Below are 18618 nucleotides of genomic sequence, written 5' to 3'. Positions count from 1 at the left end.
ACTCCTATCTCTTTGAGGACTTGCCACATTTAGTTGTGATCCACACAGTCAAAGGTTTTAGTGTAGTCAATGAAGCAGAAGTAGTTGTTTTTTTCTGGAACTCCTTTGCTTTCTCCATAATCCAACAAATGTTGGCAATTTGGTCTCTAGTTCCTCTGCCTCTTCAAAAACCAGACTACTCTTCTGGTAATTCTTAGTTCACATATTGCTGAAGTCTACCTTACAGAATCTTGAGCATAACCTTGCTAGAGTGTGAAATGAACATAATTGTTCAGTAGTTTGAACATTCCTTGGCATTGTCCTTCTTTAGGAGTGGGACATAAACTGATCTTTTCTACTCCAGTGGCCACTGTTCAGTTTTCCAAATTTGCTGGCATATTGACTGCAGTACTTTAACAGTATCATCTTTTAGCATTTTAAATAGCTCAGCTGGAACAAACATTCCAAAGAAAAATAAGAGCAAGAAATCTAAATGGCTGTTTGATGAGACTTTACAAATAAATTAGGAAAGAAGGAAAGGTAAAGGAGAATGGAAAAAATATATCCAACTGAAAGCAGAATTTCAAAGAACAGCAAGGAGAGATAAGAAGGTTTTCTTAAATGTGCAATGCAAGAAATAGAAGAAAACGATAGAATGGGAAAGACAAGAGATCTCTTCAAGGAGATTAGAAATATCAAGGGAACATTTCAGGCAAAAATGGGCATGATAAAAGACAAACATGGTAGGGACTTAACAGAAGTGGAAGAGATTAAGAAGAAGTGGTAAGAAACACAAAAGGAACATACAAGAAAGATTTTTAACATCACCAATAACCATGTTACTCACCTAGAGCCAGAAATCCTGGAGAATGAAATCAAGTGGGCCTCAGGAAGCATTGCTAACAATAAGGCCACTGGAGGTGATGGAATTACAGCTGAGCTATTTAGATTCCTAAAAGATGATGCTGTCAAAGTGCTGCACTCAATGTACCAGCAAATTTGAAAAACATACAGAGCACACAAAGGTATAAAGTAGGTGAAAAGAATGTGAGCCAAATAGTTGATAGTGTTTGACAAAAGTGGACTTCAGGAGGAAGACTCAGGCTGGATGGATTAATCAGGGATGGAAACTGAGGAAGGCCCTCAAGGAAATAGTATAGAGACAGGGAGATGTAGGAGATCACTTAGCTTGGGGAACCCTGATCTGGAAGTCTGGAGAACTGGATTCTAATTTTGGTTCATCCACTGTCTCAGCATATTATCTGAACAACACAGCCATCACAGGATTCAGCACCAGAATCATCTAGAAAAACCTTCATTTTTATAGCAAAAGACATTGTGGACCAGAGGTGAAGGCTCACATAGCCAAGGGGTGGAAGAGGTAGGAGGCTGGCCCTCTGTTCACTGGATCATCCTACAAGGATCATTATTTCCATTTTGCACATGAGGAAATAGAAGTTCAGAGATGTTAATTGTCTTACCTGAGTCACATAGCTAGCAAATCTTAGAGGCAGGAGGTGATGAACTCATGCTTCCCTGACTCTCTTTAGGGAAGAGGACAAAGTGCCCAACACCCTTTGGAACAAGCTGACTTTTGTGACATTGTACTAATCATAATACTCCAGTCTTATAAAAGCACCTATTTTGTAACCACTGAGTTTGTAACCACAGAGCTCAGTTACAAAACCCTTGACTTCTGATGGAAAAGAGTCATAACAATGCAAAGGAGTACACGGAAACCAACCCTTACTTGTCCTCCTTTAAAGACTGCACCTCCTCTGGTAACCTCCAGGGCCTCTGGGCCCCTTCTTGTTTTCAGTTTTCCCAACTTGAAAGAGCTAAGAGTCCTGGGATCCTGCATTTGTAAAGGAGTTGCCCATGCTTCCAGGCAGAGATGCCCAGCCCTGATTTTGCAATATGTCAAGTGTCATGAAATCTTGAGAAGTCTTGATAATTGTATGGAGAATGCCTCTTGTCTAGCTGGCTGTGTGAAGTTGAAGGGGCAACCCATGGAGCTGGACCCAGCCGGTCAAACAAATATTCATTAAGTGTTTGCTGTGTGACAAGCACTATGTTAAGTGCTAGGAACACAAAGAAAGGCAAAAACATGGTCTTTGCCCTCACATGGGAGAGGCAACATGCTAAGAAACTGTTTTGTTGGGGTTTTTTACAGGAAAAAAATGTCCAATACATACCTATATAGCTGTTAGAGGTGGTTGCTTTTCTCTCCATTATAAATCCCCTGATTTTGTGAGATAGAATGGGAAACTGGGAGGGAGGAAGATGAGAAGAAGAAAAGGAGGAAAAGGAGGATAAAAAGGAGGAGATAGATAGATACATAGGGAGAGAGAGAGAGAGAGAGAGGAAGATCAAATGTCTATCACATTTCCGTGTATTGTGTCCAGGAAGTTATAACCCAGGGTTTGAGTAAATTGGCAAGTATCTCTCCACCAATGATAAAAGCCTTATGCAAATGTATCCAGACTTGAACCCAAAGTTCCAAAGATATATACAGAGTGAGTAAAGGAGCAGTAAGCTTAGCGGGGAAACACGCTGGGAGTGTCTTATACAGCCATGGCTGATAGACAGTGAGCTGGGTCCAGAATGAATTAGAAGAGGCAAGGGCTGGTTGACACTTCAGGAACTGGGCAACACTTCAGAGATTCCCAAGATATTGCCTATTATCCAAACAGTCATTAACATCAATATTTCTTTGACAATGCCATAGGACTATGAATCAGAGAGCACCTCAGTCTCAAAAGAATTGAAATTTCAGGTGACCCAAAAGGTTCATGATGGCCATCAGCACATGATCAATGAAGACGTGCTCAAGGAGGGGAGACTTGGAATCATAGATCCAGAATTCTACCAGTCCTAGCCCTTCCCTCACTTTGCAAATGAGTAAATGAGGTCTAGAGAATCTAAATGACTTGCCCAAGGTCACACTGGTAGCACATGGCAAGACCAGGATTTCAACCCAGGTCTGCTGACTCCAAATTCAGCCCTTTTTTCCCTATAGCATAATGCTTCTCTGTTTATCCAGAACAGGTATCATGGGAAATGGTGATGAGTCAGATAGGTGTTGAAAGCAAAAATCTAGTGGGCCAGGTATGACTCAGTCTGGTTTAGTAGGTCAAGTTCAAGGTTGGAATGAAATAATACAGACATTCAATGAACATGTGACAATCAACAGAACCATAAGGATTGGGGGAAGGCTATGGACCAGAGCTGATTGGATCAGATGTTGTTGAGTCATTTGACTTGTGTCCATTCATGGGGCTTTCTTGACAAAGACACTAGAGTGACTTGCCATTTCCTCCTCCAGGTCATTTTACAGATAAGGAAATTGGGTCCAGTGACTTGCTCAGGGTCACATAGCTAGCAAGTGTCTGAGGCTGAATTTGAGCTTATGAAGATGCGTCTTTCTGATGCCAATCCTAACACACTATGGCGCTAGGATAAGACAAAGATGAATTTAGATCTTCACCAGCAGAAGGGGTTGCTTCACAGATTTGGAGTCTGGTTCCATTAAAGTGTTTAAGTGTCTTGAAGCCTGTGGAAAGTAGCCTTGGATCTGGACACTCTAGATCCTGGGAAGCTAGGCCAATGGATGACAAACTCTGGCAGGCCCAGGTTCTGCCTGGGGGCCCAGTGATGGCTTGTGTTCTCTTCTCCCAATGACCAATCTAGCTAAGTTTGGAGAAGCTGTCCTTGGGGAAGAGATTTGGGGGACATCTGAAGACATCATAAAGAATTGTGGGATTTCCACTGGTGGAGAGAGCGGCCACACTAAAGAAATCACAAATACCTGAAGCACTGATGTTTTAGATTTTAAAAATGGACACCCTACAAGACCTCATTTATGAGACTGGCACAGAAGGAAAAGGAAACTTGCAAAATAAAATTTAAGGAAAGGTCAGCGCCTTGGAAGGGAGTCCTCCATTTGGGTTGGGATCCTGGCCCTGGCATTTATTACTTGAATGACCTTAGTCGAGTTCCGTACTTTCTATGGGCCTCCATTATCTTCCTCTATAAAATAAGGGGGAGTTGGAGCAGTCTGGCTTTAAGCTCTCAATCTATGTTTTGTAGTTACTTAAACTCCCAGATGAAGAAACTGGGGCCCACAGTGAGGAGGTATCTTGCCCTTGGTCCCCCAGCGACTTAATCTCCAGTCCCATCTCCTATTTTATTCTATATTGTTATGTTCATTTTTCTCATCGAGATGGTTTTGTTTCCCCTTCTGAACTAGAAGCTCATTGAAGGCAAGAACTAGGTCTTATCAGCCCTTCTCATGTCACTCACAGTACCTGTCCCTGGCTGGCTAAATTGGAGGTGCTCCATCCACATTTATCAATCAAGTACTGATTCATTTCAGCAAGTGTTTGTTCAATGTTTAGAATGTGCCAGGGACAGAGACACAATAATCCTGTAGTTGTGGATTGAAGACTGAAGGAAGTGAAAGGTTCTAGAGGTGGAGGTGAGGAGGGGCCTCAGGGGAGACCTTCAGCTATCAGAAGATGAATCTCATCTCTCCGAATAGGACATGTGCTCATCATTCAACTTTAAATGCCAATGAGAGGAATCCGTATTGTGTCCTAGAGATAGAGTCACCAGAGCTTCTTAGAAAGGGCTGTCTGGAGCAGATGGAGAGAAGGGGCTGGGGGCCTTGCCAAGCTAGGTTTGGGGGCCTTAACTGGGCAGAGTGCTGAGTCACTTCTTGGCATCTTGGGGCTCCTCTGGAGATGGAACACAGAGGCGGCAGCGGCGGCGGGGCAGCTGGGGCCAGGGCATTCCTACTGGCAAACTTCACTGGCGGTTTAAGGGCCGCACAAAGAGAAATTGCCAGCCCTGGGAGGAGGGGGTTGGCATGTGTGAGGATGAGAACTGAGATCCCTGCCCCACCCCCCTCCTCACTACCATGTTTCCCAGGCTAGGACACTGTGGGAGCACATAGCTAGCATTTTTCCATTGAGATTAGCAAGTCTTTGACTTCCTGCACTAGTGAGGCTTTAGCTCAATGAAGAGCTGTGGTCCGGTGCTGAAAAGGGCTTTGAGAGGACCCAGCACTGACTGGGTTCTTCAGTTGTCAATAGATGAAATTCAGCTGTCTGATCAGGACACACACTGGCAGATGGTTCTTTCCCTGCTCATCATCACCAGTGAATGTACTGGGCACCTGCTAGAGTGCCCCAGCTGCATTTCAGCTCCTCCATCCTGAAGCTGATCTTGCTGAGAATGGTTCACAGTCAACATTTCACAGTGAGTGAGCATGGCAGGTTTCTGGGACTGTTTCTTTCCTCTTTTGGGCAGGGAGCTGTTGGACTCTTCAAACGAGTAGCTATCTAGATTAATTCATAGACTCATAAAGTTCTCGCTGGAAGGGAACTTGGAAGTTAAAACCCTACATTTTGCAAGTGGGAAAACTGAGGCCCAGAGAAGTTACATAAATTGTCCAAGGTCACACAGGTAATAAATGACAGTTAGGATTCGAACCCAGGTCCTCCAACCCAGAAATCCAGAATTCTTTTGGTTGTGTTAGTCTGGTTCAGAGGAACTGTGATCTCATCAGCACAGGCACTTTCTCCACCAGTACAGGGACTCTGAGCTCTCTCTGAGCTCCTTTCAGCTCTAAATCCTGTGAGTCAACCACCCTTTTTAATCTCATGTAATTCTTCGTCATGCCTGATGATCAGAGAATCTTGAGAAGTAGGATGGAACAAGTACTCTCTGATGTTTACTTCCTTGGGCAAGTCCTTGGTCCTCAGTTTCCTCATCTGTAAAGTGAAAGATTCAATCTTTTTCAAGGTGGTCTCTAGCTCTAATCCTATGATCCTATGTATGCCCTTGGGCAAGTAGTGAGCTCCCCATCGCTGGAGGTCTCACCTTCCCCAAGCCTCAGTTTTCTCACTTGCATAATGAAGGGGTCAGATAGATCTTTTCCCAGGTCCTTCCTGTGCCAACATGCTGAACAGTAAATGCTGAAGAATCTGAAAAAAGGACGAACTGAACGTAATTATGACCTGTCCAGCGCTGCAAATTCTGTTCTAAAATGCTCATCAATTTTTTATTCCCAATGCATGACTTTCTGAACTCTCACCCTAAGGAGGGGCATAACACCCAGGCCCCTGATGCTTTCAAAGATTCCCTTTCCAGATTTCACTGGCTAAGTGTCAAGTAACCCAGGTCTGGTCTATGTAGAAGTAAAGAGCAGCTGCTTGGTCAAGTGGTAAGCTCCCCCTCCCTGGAGGTGTTCAAAGAGACACTGGTTCCCATAGGTGACTTTTGGCCTTGTCTTGTCCAGAGCCAGGCCTCCACAGTCACTTCCAAACCAAGCTGCATATAAGTACCCCCTCTACTTGCCCCCCGGAGTTCCCCTTTATTTTCTACGTTTCTCCAGTTAGAATACAAGTTCCGTGAGAGCAGTTACTATCATGCTTGCTTATATTTGTAACCTCAGGTGCTTGGCACACTGTGAGCACTTAATAAATGCTTTTTCATTCATTCATTCATGAGGACATCTTGGGGATGTGGTAGCAAGCTTTCTGGTTTGAGTTGAACTAGCTGGTCTTTGAGATCCCTTTCCCTTCTGATATTCTCTGATTCCAGAAAATGCATCGAGAGCCAACTTCGCTGCAAGGGGTCTCACTCAAAGTGGAGAATTAGGATGTGGGCCTAAAAGATACAAAAGGAAGGCCTGGAGAGGGGAAGGGAATTGTCTAGGGTCACATAATAATAAGGAATAAAATGGAGTTTAGACTGAAGGATGATAATAATAATAGCTAACATTTATAAAGCGCCTCCTGTACCCCAAACACTTTACAAATATTATCTCATGTGATCCTCACAACAGTTGGGAGGTTGGTGGTGTTATTATATCCATTTCACAGTGGAAGAAACTGAGACAAACAGAGTTTAAGTGACTTGCCCAGAGTCACTCAGCTAGGAAATATCTGAGGTCCAATTTAAACTCAGTGTTCTTGGATACAAGCTCAGTGTTCTCATGATATCCACCTAGCTGGATGATCTCTGAGATTCCTTCCAGTCCTTGGTCCTACCTTGCCTATTTTGACCATTGCCTTGAATTACCTGGGCAGCTAAGTGGCACCAGATCCTCAGGTGAGTTCAAATTCATCCTCAGACACTTCTCAGCTGTGTGACCCTGGGCAAGTCACTTCATCCTGTTTGTCTCAGTTTTCTCACCTGTAAAATGAACTGGAGAAAGAAATGAAAAACCACTCGAGTATCTTCACCAAGAAAACCCCAAATAGGGTCACAAAGAGTCAGATATGACTGAAAAATGACTAAATAAAACAACATTGAATCACCTTCCCCCTACTTCACAATGGATTAAACAAAAGTATTTCTAAAAACACCACCAGCTACAAATAAGTCCTGGGTTTGAGGATTCCATGGGTCCCTACCCTGCCTATTCTGGTGTGTGGCTGTTGTGTGGCTCAAATGGAAAACTACATTGACTTTGAGGAGCTGCTCCTTCCTGCAGGTTTAAAGCTATAAGGGACCCCAGACATCCTCCAGGGCAGGGGTTCTTAATTTTTTTTAATATCATGGACCCCCTTTGGCAGTCTGGTGAAGCCTGTGGACTTCTTCTTAGAATAATATTTTAAAATAATTGAAGGAAATGCTACATTACAGTTTGAGGTGAATGAAAAATATAGTTTTCCTCATCCAATTTCAGAGAAATTGAGCCACTGATATCAGTTGACCTTTTCTAATTGTCATCAGAGCCATAACTAAGGCAGGGCAAGTAAGGTTCAACCCCAGGACACCAGTATTTCTGAGATGCTGCCCTCCCTACTTCTCTGCTTATCTCAGGCACAAAAATTCCTAATTAAAGCTCTGCCTTTCATTTTACACAGAGGAAAGAGGAGCCCTGGAGAATGGAAATGACTTCCCTAAGGTCACATAGCAGATCCCATGACTTTATATCTAGTCCACTATAACACCACCTCCAGTCAGTTCTATTTTTTTCTTTTTGGGCAGTGTACCGCTTTAGCCAAGCCACTCCAAGCGCCTTCAGAGAGCCTTGCTTTTCTGACAAACACATCTTTGTCTTTCTGTTATCAGAGCACCCACCAACAAGCTAAAGGATTTTGCTTGGAGCTTTGTGGCAGTGGACGGCTAAGCAGAGGGGCAAATCTACCCAGGGTTCCTGCTTCCTGCCAAGAAACCTTGGTGGGATTGCAGGAGAGAGCATGTGCTGTCCTTGTGGAAAAATGAAAACCTAAACAAGCAGCTTATAACACAAGGCAACTGGAAACGGGTATGTGAGAGGCAAGGGGGGATCTGAAAGGAAGCTGGACCCCTTCTGATGACAGGCCTACCCCCCCTCTTCGTTATTGGTACTTTTCTGCTTGGCAGGTCACAGTTTCCTTTATAAAGTGGGGGGGTGATTCCCAGAGCCTTAACTGGGGTAGTACAATCAGGGCTTTGTCCAGGACATTGCCATCCAAGGTGGGGGTGCTTCTGAGAGTATGCACTGACTCTTGAGCATTCAACATTGAGTACTGCCTTGTGGAAAGTAGCTCACTAGGTGGTGCAGGGCCTGGAGTTTTTGCCCATGTGAGCCTAGCCTATTGCCTGACACATAGTAGGTGCTTAATCAATGTTTGGTGATTGGCTGATAGAAGATCCTTTTCAAGAGCTCCTAGAGGTGTTTAGCCTTTAGGAAAGAGGTTTTAGGATGAGGATGGAGTGAGATACTCATATGGAGGAAGGTTAGACCCTTCTTCTTGACCCAAGAGGCAGACCTAGGAGCTACAGCATAACTTTGCAGGAAAGAAGATTCTAGCTTAATTTAAGGAAAAGCTACTTAGCAATTGGCACTAAGCAGAAGTGGAATGAGTTGTCTCAAGAGGGAGTAGATGGTCCACCATTAGAAGTCTTCAGGCGAAGGCTGAATAAGTACATTTTGGGGATGGCATTCTGTTGGAGGCAGTGGGTATGTGTATGGGGTGGGAGGGGTATTTGCTCAGGTACAGAGTAGATCCATTTGACCCTAAGATCCCTTCTAACTCGCAGATCCTTTGGTTCTGTGCATATGTAGATCAGGTTAGAACTGGCTGAACTGAATAAGATGGAATTCAGTAAGGATCAATGAAAAATCTTGCACCTGGGTCCAAAAACCAACTTCACAAGTTCAAAATGGGGGTGGTATGGTTAGACAGCTGTTGTTCTGAAAAAGATATGGGGGTTTTAGTGGACTGCAAGCAGTGTGTGGTAGCAACCAAAAGGCTAATGGAAGCCTAGGCTACACTAAGAAGGCTGAACTTCTAGGGCTCGGGAGGTAACAGTCTCCCCTTCAGGCCCTATGCAGAGTTGTGTTCAGTCCTGGGGCATGCATTAACTGGGGAGGATCCAGAGGAGGACAAGTAGAATGTTGAGGGTCCTTGAGGATCAGGTGAAGAGACCAGGTATGTTTCTCTGAAGAAGGGAAGACTCCGGAGGGCACAGGTGCAAAGGAGCATGATATGTTTAGGGGAACACAACAGCAGATGAGGCTAGAGCTTGGTAACAAATATATTTGAAAGTCAGCTCCCTATTCCCATCAGGCTAAAACATCAACACTTCTGGCTTTTGAAACCCTGTATGTCCTGAGCCCATCAAACCTTTATTTATTATTCATTACTTTCCTTTCTGCAAATTAATCTCTCTGTTCCTCACACATGAGACTCCCATCACCCATCTCCATGCCTTTATATTGACTGTGCTCCCTGCCTAGAATGCACTCCCTCCTTAACTCTGCCTCTTAGAATCTCTTCTTTCCTTCTAGACTCAGTGCAAGGGCCACCTTTGGCATAAAGCCTTTCCTGAACCCCTTGCTGCTAGTACCCTCCAGTCCCCAATAATTTTGGAGTTTATTTCTTATATATCTGCTACATATTGGCATATGCACATCTTATCTCCCCCTCTAAAAAGTAAACGCTTTCCGAGTGAACATTGTTTCACTTTTGCCTTTGTATCCCAAGCACCTGGTACAAAGTAGTTGCTTAATAGATGCTCATTAACTAACTGATTGGTTGGGTGAATGGAGATTCAGGAAGAAGACCAAGACTGCAGCCTTGGAAATAAAGCCCCAGTTTTCTCCTCGGCTGTTTCTTCTTTTTGATTATAAGCTTAAATGGTAACTATTATTGCTGTTGTCTCCGTTATTGCTAATATTACTCGCCAGTCAATAAATATTGATTAAGCTCTTACTCTACTAAGCCCTGGGGATACAGAAAGAGGCAAAAGACAGTCCCTGTCCTCAAGGAGTCCATGATCCAATGGGGGGACAATGTGCAAACAATGATGTAGAGACAAGCTCTGTGGAGGTGTGTTCGTCCTTCGTTGCTGAAGAAGACCATGCCGTCAGAGAAATAATGACATGACTTGCACTTCACTTTGTTTGGAGTGAGGGAGGGCTGTGCAGGTCACCAGCCTCACTTCTCCTCCAGAGTCATCTGAAACCAGTGACCAGATATTCATCAAGATGAGTGGAGATGATCCAGGATGAGACAGGCAATTGGGGTTAAGTGACTTGCCCAAGGTCACACAGCTAATGAGTGTCAAGTGTCTGAGGTGAGATTTGAACTCAGGTCCTCCTGACTCCTGCACTGGTGCTCTATCCGCTGCACTACCTAGCTGCCTCACACTCTATGGAGGATAAATAAGAAATGATTGAAGTGGAAGGTCCTGGCATTCAGACATAAAATCCCAAGAGATGGGATTTCAGTTGGGACTTAAGGAAGTCACGGAGGCCAGTAATGGGAGCAGAGGAGGGAGAGTGTTCCAGATGTGGGAGATGGCCAGAGAGAATTCCCAGAGCTGAGAGATAGAACAGCAGGAGGTCTGGGTCACTGGAACTGAGGGTATGCACTGGGGAGTAAGGTAGTCATCTTGATGTCATGGTAAGAAGACTGGAAAGGGAGGAGGGGGCCAGAGCAGGAAGAGCTTTGAATGACCAACAGAGTATTTTGTATTTGATCCTAAAGGTGATACGGAGCCACTGGAGTTTATTTGAGTAGGGGGTGATATGGTCAGACCTGAGATTTAGGAAAATCCCTTTGGTGGCTGAATCTAGGGTGGATTGGAGAGGGGAGAGACTGGAGGCAGGCAGTACCACAAGCAGCTATTGCAATAATCAAGGCACGAGGTGAGGAGGGTCTGCACTAAGGTGGAGGCAATGCATGGAGAAAATGGGGCTTGAGTAATTAGGGAGATGCCAGGGCAATAGATTGGGTATGAGGTCAGGGGTGAGCTTACTACGCTGCAAACTAGGGGAGAGCAATGCTAGCATCTAATCCAGATTTTATCAAGCGCACAGTAGGTAATCAATAAAAACTGAATGAATAATTGGATAAATCCATTCATTCTAGAAAAGGGGTCACTAAGATCAGCCCACATTCTCCTGTGCTGGGAAAATTCACTTAACCTTTGCTGTGAATACATATGATTTTCTCTGTTTATTATTCATTTCAGCAAACAACTTAAATATGAATTAAATATGTTACGAACCAGTGTTAAAATTAAATTAAATATCTACTGTTTTCCAGGGGCAGGGCAGAGCACTAGGGACACAATAATAATGAGCATTTTTATGGCCCTTTAATGTTTGCAAAACACTTGACACATTATCCCATTTGATCCTCAAGAGAACCCTGGGAGGTTAAATGCAATTATTATCCCCATTTTGCAGATGAGTAAACAGACTGAGAAGGATTAAGTGAATTTCCCAGGGTCACACATTATATAAGTGTCTGATGTGGGATCTGAATTTAGGTTTTCCTGACTCCAGGTCCAACACTAACCACTACACAAAACTGCCTCTCCAAAAAAAGCAAAACTTTTTTTTATTCCACTCTCAAGGAATTTACAGTCTATCAAATGACCTTTGTTAAGTCTCTGTTCACTTAAGGTCAGCATGGCTTAGTAACTTGAGAGCTGCTTCGTAGCCAGGAAGACCTGGTTTCAAGACCTGCCCTGAGAGATAGATAGCTGATAATAATAGATGATCTCATAATATCATCATAGATGATAGATAGACTGATATGTAGTAGTTATAATAGAAGGTAAATATAACAAATAGATGATAGCTACAACAGATATGGATGGATTGATGATAGCTATAATGGATGATAGATATTGATAGATGCTAGATTGATATATGATAGATATATTAGGTATAGAGAGATGATTGATATGTGATAGGTCTAATAAATGATAGATTGATTAATATATGACAGATATAATAAGTGACCTTCTAAGGCTACAAGTTGTCGAGAAAGCCCTGAAGTTCATTGTCCTTTTATCGGTGAAATTGTAAGTCAAATTCTGTTCCTTATCATTCAGTCAGGTTTTCAGCACATTGACTAGGATTATCCGCCTCTAATGAGAAGTTTCCAAAAAGCTCTTGGTGCAGTGGCTCCCACAGAGAAATGCGCCAAACATACTTGAAGCTACTTTTTGAGAGGCAGTATGGCATAATGGTTGGAGTCCTGGATTTGAGTTGGAGGATCTGGATTTCGATCCTACCATCCCCACTGTATAAACCTGAGCAAGTCACTGACCCTCTCTGAGCTTTAGTTTCCTCATCTGTGAAATGGGAATGATAGAACCTGCAGTAACTTCCTCTCAAGGTTGTTATGAAGACTCAGTGGTAAAACAGATTTAAAGCCCCTTGCAAACATTAGTGTCATATAAATGTCATCAATTATACCAACGGCACAGTCACAAATCTAGCAACCTCTCTTCATTCCTCTTCCATCTTCTGCTGACAAAAATCACTGCAAATGAGACGTGGAGCCCTTGTTCTTCCTGTGAATGTTCCTGCTCTGGGACCAAGCATTCTGTGGAATGTATTTCTTCCCATGTTTCATTCTGTATGTGACCAATTCTCGATCATCCCGTTTGTGGATTTTCAGTGTCAAAAGTTAAATTTCAGAAACCTTACTCCAATAAGCAGGATGCTTCTGCCCTTATCTTCTTATACTATCTCCTGTTTTCTCTTGGTTGGCAAATTTTCAGGAAATGTAACTAATTTTTATTATTAATAAAAACAAAATGTAATTTAGAGGCAATCTGACATAAAAATCAAATCATTGAATGTACACCAAATCAAAACAGGAATGAAAATTACCCACTGTTTGACATTTTCCATAAAATTATTCTTTCTTTTAGGAAGATTGGGCTCATAGGTTCAGGGCTGGAACCTCACCATTTTACAGATGAGGAAACTGAGGCCTGGGGAAATCAATTGACTTGACCATGGGGTCTTGTAACTAGTAAGGAACAGACACAAGATTTTAACCTAGATTATTTGACTAAAGAACCAATGCTTTCCCTATTAGATTGTGAAAAAAATAACATGGTGTAGTAGATAGGACATTGGATTTAGGATCAGGAAGATCTTGGGCAAATCACTTAACTGACTTCGGCCTCACTTTTCCCATCTGTAAAATGAAAGGGTTGGACTAGATGGTCTATCTCTATCTCTAAGACCCTTTGAAGCCTTTAGCTGGTAAAAAGGGCATTGATGCCCAATAGGCCATGATAGCAGCTTCTAGCCATGGGCTAGAAATAGAAATTTCCACAGGGGAGGATAGTGATCTATTAGCAGATATCAGCCCATGGATCAGTGGACTGTCAACCTCAATTAACTGCCAGGAAACCCCTGACTTTCATTCTTTGGCATTATATCCTCTTGGATTGGAAAGAGATCGAGGCTGAGGTTTGACAAACTGAGGCAAGTAGGGAAGAAGCAGGTTAGAACCTGAGTCTATCTCTCTTTTCTTCTTTCCTCCTCAGTCTGACCCTCACCAGCTGGCTGACTGGGGAGAAAGAAGAGGAAGGCCCAGATCACCCAGAATCCCTTCAGCTACAATGGGACAGACCTGCCAGCATATGGGATGTGTAAGTTGTCCTATGGCATTTCTTATTAACTTCCAGACCAGAGGTTCTTAACTTGGGGTCCATGAACAAGCCTGTGAACTTGAGTGGGGAAAAAATTTACATCATGATGTCCACTAACCTTTGTTTTTATTTCTAATCCCATATATTTTTTATGCATTTAAATCATTGTTCTGAGAAAGGGTCCATAGGCTTGACGAGATTGACTGCCATGAAAAAGTTAAGCCCTCCTGGACTATGGTCTCTTAGTTTGACCATGGGGAGCTCTTTAAGTGGCCGTGGCCCCATTTGGCATCTAGTTGGCTTTTTTTACATCCATTTTACAGATGAAGAAATTGAGACTCAAAGAAATGAAATGACTTGCCTAGAATCACACAGCTGGGGAGGGAATGTCCGAAGCAGAATTTAAAGTCAGGTCTTGCTGACTGCCCAGTCCAAATCTCTATCCATTGCACCACGGTTCAATTTTACAGAGATCAGAGGTAAATCTGTTTGCCAGAAGTCACTAAGTTAGTAGTAAATGTGGACCTTGGACCTGAGATGTTTGCCTCCAAATCAATCAATCAATCAATCAATCAATCAATGACAAGCAGAGATTATGTGCCTGGCTTTGTGCTCAGTACAGACAAAAGCAAAGCACTCTCTACCCCGACGGTACTTAAGCACTAGCAAACTGACCTTTCCATTCTCCCAGGGTCCTTAACCTGAGGCCCATGGACAGACTTCAGGGATTCTCTGACCTTGAATAGGAAAACACTGGCACGTTTACTTCTACTAACCTTTGTTTCCCTTTGTCATCCTATGTATCTTCCATGTCTCCTCATCTAGGAAATGAGAAGGGTTGACAAATGATCTCCAAAAGCTCCAAATCCTAGGAATACTTGCCTGGACCTTGTTATCAAACCCCAGGCACTTACCTTACCAAGGCTTGCTACCGAGGCAGGGTGCCCCCTCCTGCCCATCCCCCTCCCTGGCTGTGGTTCACTGCTTATTAGAAACTGAGGCCAAGAGGGTGGACCTGTGACTCCTTCTCCCCTCTCCAGGGTGGCCTTCCTTGCTTTATTTGGCAATTGATAGGGAAGTATCATTTGCCCCATTTGACTTCTCCTAGAGTCTAAAATGTGTTCTTCAGTATCCTTGACCCCAAAGGAAAAACATCTGCTTTTTAGGATGGTTTCATTTAAGAAAGAAGCTTGCACTTCTGCTCCCATTTTCCAGATGGGGAAAATGAAGAGCAGTGGGCTAAGTTAAGGGGATGACTTTAAAGATACACAACCAGAGTCCATTGCTTAATAAATGACTGATAAAGAAGTGCTGGTAGGGTTATAGATTCAGAACTGGAAGAAACTTCAGCCCTCTTTACAGCCCTTCATGTCTTGACTCTGATTTATACCCCTCCCCACCATTCTAATTACATGTTAGCTCCTATACTACTCACTCCAGCCCAACTGGCCTGGCTGCTTCTCACACTGACCTCTATCTTCCTTCTCCAGGATGTGCACGGACTGTACCCCAAGCCCAGAAATGATTCCCTTCTCACAGCTGCTGCTTCCAGCATTTCCTTCCAAATTTTACTCAGATTAAGTGCCTGTGTATGCTGGTATTGTCTCCCTCCAAACATATAGTTTGGAATTATTTTGTTCTATTTTCTATATTCTTGTTTGGGAATATCTTGTCTCCTTATCCTCTTTGATCCCAAGATGATTTCTTAAAGTAGGCACTTAAGAGATGCATTGTTGATCAATTGATTGACTTAATATATAATCCCCTCACTTTATAAAGAAACTGAACCTCAGAGAGGGAAAGTAAATTATACTGTAATGAACTCATCATATTTAGTGAGGATCTCAGGGGCATCTAGACTTATACCTACTTACAAGGATGAAGAGAGACCACAGCATACCTGAAAGTAGTTTGTTGTTCAGTTGTTTCAGTCATGTCCTACTCTTAGTGACCCCATGTGGGGTTTTCTTGGCAAAGATACTGCAGTGGTTTGCCATTCCTTCTCCAGCTCATTTTACAGATGAGGAAACTGAGGCAAATGGAGTTAAGTGACTTGCTCTGCTATTAAGTGTCTGAGACTGAATTTGAACTCAGGACTTCCTGATTCCAGGCCTGGCATTGTAATTGATGAACATTCACTCTATCTTGCTGGAACACAGGTCCCAACTTTCTGCAATTCTCCATTCCAGTTCCTGGCCCCCTCCATGCTAGAACACTAAGTCTAACTTAGAGAATAGTAAATATACCAACACCACCCTTCTGGGAAAGGCCATGGAAATCACAGTTCCCTCTGACTTCCCTTACTCCTTCCTGGCCACCATTCACCTACATGTGTCACCTTCTCCTATTAGAACAAAAGCTCTTTGAAGGTAAGAATTGTCTCGCTTGTTTCCATTTATATTCCCAGGGGTTAGCACAGTGCTTGGCATATCATACTTAATTATTCATTTATTCCTTCCTTCCATATTTCCCAACCATATAGGACATCATGGGAAGGATAGAAATATTAGCAATACGGGTTTTTGTGTCTGGGAAGATCTTGGAATCACTGAAAGTGCTCCCATTTTGCTCAAGCAATCCAGTCTGCTCTTCTCTGATTCCATTCAGGGAGGCTCACTGAGCCTCCACAGCATCTTTCCAAAGTATAGGTTCAGATGGGCAGACTCAATAGGCCACCAATACAACTGCAAATCCTAAGTTGGGCAAGGGGAATTCTTCATCTATTTGGTTTTTCTTGTGTGGATTGTTAGAACAAATTCTTTAGAGCGACTATGGATTTCATGAAGAAGACCTTGCTATTCTGCTGTTTGATGCACTCAGCACAATGTTCCCCACAAATAACATCTGGAAAACCTCACCATCTATAAGGAATCCTTGCATTCTGTGCAGGAATCCTCCATGATAGTGGCAGATATCAGTCTTATCGATTGATGATTTTCAAAAGACAAGAAAGATGAAGATGAGCAAATAGGTGCCTGGTTAGCTGTTGTTGATGTCCTACTGATTATTTTTTTCCTGGTGATAATGTCTGTGCTTTCCTTCCCCGTTATTCAGTATCTTTCCCTCCTTTGAAGATCTTGAAAATGAATTCCTTGTTGCTTTCAAAATTGCACAGATTTCCTCCTCTAGCTTGGTTCAGCTACTCTTCCTGTCTTCCATAGTCCTATTTCCATTTGTTCATAGGGCTCATCAGGGCCTGAGGCATTGGGTTTAGAGTTGGTGGCTTCCCCATCAATGATGAGGAAAATAGTTTGTTATAAAAACGCTAATATATATCCATTTCATTTTTGTCCCTTTGTTGCCTTCCTTCTCATTTTATTTATTAACACTCTGGGGATGATCTAGTTTAACTGAGACTCATACCAAGCTTTTGCCAGACTCAGTTTCCCTTCCACTACTCATCACTGTTATTGCTTGTCATATTCTACCATTTTCTTCCATGTTTCTTAAAATACATTCATATTGACATCTCTAGTTTTTGTATCACATATATTACTAGTAAACCTTTCGTTCCTTTCCCTTCCAGAGATAGATCTTTTATAATGAAGAATATAAAAGGGGGGGAAAAGCCAGTTCAGCAAAATTATGCAACATGTGGAAAATGTCTGACATTATATATGTTCCATTCCTACAGTCCTCTTCCTCCCTCTAGAATATTTTGTGAATTTACATGCTAAGTCAACATTGCTGGTCATTGCTGTGTCTCTCCATTTGGACATGAAACATTTGATGACTGAGGAGATTTCTGGGCTCTTTTGGTAGTCTCCTTGTGGTGATTGATTTATATCTGTTACACTTCTGTAGGAAATGGTCAGTTTGTTCGAATGTCTATGCCTTTGTCCATTCTTCTTTGGGAATGCTGAAAAGCTTTCCTCACTTATATAGGCAATAGGCTAGATGTGGTGAGTCAGGATATCAGTGTTTGAGTCCCAGCTGCCATATTTATGAATTAGGAAACCAATCTCTCTCTCAACCTCCTAGGATTACTATGAGGAAATCACTTTGAAAACCTTAAAGCCCTTTATAAATGTGAATTAGGATTATTGTCTTTGGTAGATCAGGTTTCCTAAGAGAGGACTCCTTTCCTCTAGCTCCAGCTTCAGGGCCCCCAGTGATTATTGTTTAACCCCTGAGATAATCATATCAGAAGAGATAAGAGTGTTTTAGTTAATAGCCAACAGATCTTTAATGAGTATCTTTTACAAGCAAGGCTGTTGCTGTTGTCCTTTATTCTCCAAGAGGACCATGACATCAGGGAGGAAACAGGCATTTAGATAACACCTACTATGTGCCAGGCACTCTGCTAAGCATTTGATCCTCACAACAACTCTGTGAGGTAGGTGTTGGCATTATCTCCTTTTTACAGTTGAAGAAACTGAGGCAAGCAGAGTCACACAGTTAGAAAGTAACAGGTCAAATTTGAACTCAGGTCTTCCACACTCCAGGCCCAGAGCTCTGTGCACTATGGCTTCCATATTATGATAGCCACTGTATTGGTTCAGTCATGTCCAACTCTTTGTGACCCCATTTTGGGGTTTTCTTAGCAAAGATACTGGAGGGGTTTGTCATTTTCTTCTCCTATAAAGAGATGCTTAAGATGGTAGATGTCCTGGGAAAAGCTTTGAGCCTGGAATCAAGATACCTGTGTTCAGGGCAAGTCACCTAGCTTTTTTGAATCTCAATTTCCTACTCTGTAAAATGGGACCAATAATACCTGCCCTTTCTACTTGA

At 42.8% G+C, this 18618-nt stretch overlaps 1 protein-coding gene across 1 annotated transcript in view; it reads left to right on the top strand.

Moving 5' to 3' along the window:
* HK1 (hexokinase 1) overlaps window positions 1-18618 on the top strand; it is a 131098-nt gene that overhangs the window by 7787 nt on the left and 104693 nt on the right. The window contains exons 2-3 of the mRNA XM_072628756.1: window positions 8065-8260; window positions 13783-13887. Coding sequence (XP_072484857.1) covers window positions 13858-13887 — 30 coding nt within the window. The 5' untranslated portion in view covers window positions 8065-8260; window positions 13783-13857. The remainder of the gene's footprint in view (window positions 1-8064; window positions 8261-13782; window positions 13888-18618) is intronic.

The sequence above is a fragment of the Notamacropus eugenii genome, chromosome 1 (genome assembly GCF_028372415.1).
Source record: "Notamacropus eugenii isolate mMacEug1 chromosome 1, mMacEug1.pri_v2, whole genome shotgun sequence".
Lineage (NCBI taxonomy): Eukaryota > Metazoa > Chordata > Mammalia > Diprotodontia > Macropodidae > Notamacropus > Notamacropus eugenii.
This window is presented reverse-complemented; position numbering and strand designations above follow the sequence as displayed.